General features: G+C 54.3%; 1 protein-coding gene across 1 annotated transcript in view; it reads left to right on the top strand.

The window, feature by feature from the left end:
- Positions 1-1,247: 1,247 nt before the first annotated feature.
- abtb2b (ankyrin repeat and BTB (POZ) domain containing 2b) overlaps positions 1,248-3,224 on the top strand; it is a gene marked incomplete at both ends in the record, with an annotated part of 50,248 nt that continues 48,271 nt past the window's right edge. Inside the window, one exon of the mRNA XM_084451440.1 lies at positions 1,248-2,139. Coding sequence (XP_084307566.1) covers positions 1,248-2,139 — 892 coding nt within the window. The remainder of the gene's footprint in view (positions 2,140-3,224) is intronic.

Raw genomic sequence — 3,224 nt, 5'->3', positions numbered from 1 at the left:
TGTACAGTACCGTAATAATGTGTTGGAGCAGGGCCAGGCCACACCCAACCTGACCTTGTGAGTCTTCTGATTGGTGGTTTGCAGCTAGCACGCGCCCCCCACACACAAGACCGTGTCCTGCTCCGGTTTACTTCACACCTAGTGATGGAACATTTACCTCTGAAATTACAAATAGCCTACTGCCTACAGAAAAACGTAGGTTACTTGTTGTTGCTGCTACAGTTATTCTGTCGTCAGTCTCTGAAAGCCTCCAGACTGACTGGGAGACTGGAGGAGACAGCAGGACACAGATGCGCTCACAGGCCGGAGTGGGCAATGTGTGCTAACCTAATAAACCAGTTATATCCTAGACTGATAAGTAAAGTGATCTTAACATGCGCACCGAATGCAGCCACCCACTTAGAGCCACCAGACCACCCACCAGGGCCGAGATAAAAGTGTAGATTCGTGATAAAATGTAAAATATAATTACTGTAGCCCTGCTCCCTTCATTTAGACTAGGACACTCATACCAGGGAACTGAAATTCAACAATCGTTAATATGGAGCGGTTATTATGTCCATTTGCTGTTTTCTCACCAAAGCGACTATGAAAAAAATGTAGGTCTCAAATTAATTCCATTGAAAATCTTTTTTTTTTAACTATAAAAGTCATTTACCACTAATTTGTACACATGTCTACCATACGCTGATTGGTTGTGAGGATTCCATCGGCTCCTGATTGGTCCTCCGGCAGCCTCAGTCATGTAGACCCAGTCCCAGCCCCTGGAGCGGAACACATCTGCTCTGAGCACATCGGTAATAAGCTGCGAATAGAAAGTTAGTTCTGCCCGGGCTTTCATTTGAAATATATCGAATTATTTTAGTTTCTCTCTGCCGATTTCTACTCCTTTGGTTTTCGTTCATGGGCTTCCTTTGGTGGAACGGGGAACAATTTCTCATCGTTTCGGGATCCCGGAGAAAAAGTTTAAATACCTGCGCTGCGCCGAGCCTGCCGCGGGGAGACGAGGTGAGCGAGGCGCCGATAATGCAGTGATTTCACTTCCAAACCCGTTCGTAATACTGTAAATGTGCTATAGTTTAGGTTATTCGATTTCTAAATCTAGAATTGACAATATCATTTTAATAGGTGCCATTGCCTGACTTCTCCACGCATCAGCATGCGTGACAGGAGCTCCGCGTAACCAGTTGAACCAGCTTTAAGGCAGTTTCGCTCTCAGTGGACAGCTCCGCAACACCACGTAAACCATGGCCGGAATGAGCAATGCCCATATGAAGACCCTGGAGGACCTGACCCTGGACTCGGGCTACGGGGCCGGGGACTCCTGCAAGTCCCTGAGCCTCTCCTCCTCCAAGTCCAACTCGCAGCCGTTCATCATGGCCCCGCACCGGGGGAACTGGTGGTACTACTCCGGCTCCATGAACAGTAGGAACAACAGCTGGGACACGGTCAATACGGTCCTGCCGGAAGACCCAGAGGACATCTTCTCCAAGTGCCCCCGCTTGCCCGACTTGGAGGAGTTCCCGTGGACCGAGGACGAGGTGGGCAAGATCCTGCGTAAAGTGGCCGCGAGCGGTCACGCCAAAGGCCCGGCGACGTCGACGTTCTCTCCCGAGGCCGTCCGGAGGCTCGCCACGCTGCTCCGCCGGGCCCTGATCCGCATTTCGAGGGAGGCGCAGCGGCTGAGCGTCATGCACTGCCGGTGTACGCGCTTCGAGGTGCAGAGCGCCATGCGGCTGGTGCTGAGCTGGTCACTGGCCGACCACTGCATCACGGCGACGGTCAAGGCCATCTCCATGTACAGCATGAGCGCCGGCGAGCTGCTGCGCAAGGGCAAGTCGGCCCGCTGCGGCCTCTCGTTCTCCGTCGGACGGTTCTTCCGCTGGATGGTGGACACCCGCATATCCGTGCGCATCCACGAGTACGCGGCCATCTGTCTGACGGCGTGCATGGAGGCGCTGGTGGAGGAGATCGGAGGCCGGGTGCTGATGGCCGAGCGGGGCCAGCCCGGGGCGGACCAGGGGTCGGCCTGCGCCCCGGTGACGGCAGAAGCTCTGGAGGGGTTGGTGAACAATGACGCGGAGCTGTGGGGAGTGTTGCAGCACTACGAGCACCTGATCTGCGGGAAGAACGCCAACGGTGAGCTACTCACTCACTTCAGTGACTAGAAAGTTTATTAAGAGTCAAAATGGCAACGCACATTGCAATGATGCTCATTAAATTTATCAGCGTGTGCGCGTGAGTGTATATGTGTGTGTCAGGTTGTGTGTGTGTGTGTGTGTGTGTCAGGTTGTGTGTATGCGTCAGGTTGTGTGTGTGTGTGTCAGGTTGTGTGTGTGTGTGTGTGTGCACATGCATCAGGTTGTGTGTATGCGTCAGGTTGTGTGTGTGTTTGTCAGGTAGTGTGCGTCAGGTTGTGTGTGTGTGTGTCAGGTAGTGTGCGTCAAGTTGTGTGTGTATGTGTGTATGTGTGTGTGTGTGTGTGTGTGTGTGAGCATATCCTGTATAGAACAGAATTCCATCATGACGGGACATTCTCACTGTCATATAATCTCCTCCTGCCAGATGGCCTTCCACTTTCCACTAACTCACACACACACACATGTGTGTGTGTGGACAAGGTGTTGTGTGTCTTGTCAGACCTACAGCGGGACACACAATGGGTCTCGTTCATACGTGAGGGTCTGATGAGCCGGTGCTAATTCACCCTGTCAGAACGGCAACAAGCACAGAAACAGGATCTCAGACTTGAACAAAGAAAGCACTTTTCTATTCGCCGCGGCTTTTATGAGGGGAAAATAGCTCTGACTGATCAAGTGATGGCCGCTCGGCCCCTCGGGCCTGTCCTGCTGGTCTGAGATCTGATGGCCGTGTCCCCTCGGGCCTGTCCTGCTGGTCTGAGGTCTGATGGCCGTGGCCCCTCGGGCCTGTCCTGCTGGTCTGAGGTCTGATGGCCGTGGCCCCTCGGGCCTGTCCTGCTGGTCTGAGGTCTGATGGCCACATGCGTCCCCTCGGGCCTGTCCAGTTGGTCAGAGCGTAGGCCGGCGCTGGAGAGAGGAGCCCCGGTGTAGTGGACGAGGCATCCGGCCCGGGGACAGATCTCTCTGTTTGTGTTGACTTCACGCCCCCCGCCGGGCTGACCGCTCTCCTCTGTCCGTCCACATCTCCTCCGCCGTCTCTCCGTCCGTCCCATCCCCTCTCTGTCCTCCTCGTCTCCTGTCTCC

Source organism: Borostomias antarcticus, assembly GCF_949987555.1.
Source record: "Borostomias antarcticus genome assembly, chromosome: 16".
NCBI classification, from domain to species: Eukaryota; Metazoa; Chordata; class Actinopteri; order Stomiiformes; family Stomiidae; genus Borostomias; species Borostomias antarcticus.
This window is presented reverse-complemented; position numbering and strand designations above follow the sequence as displayed.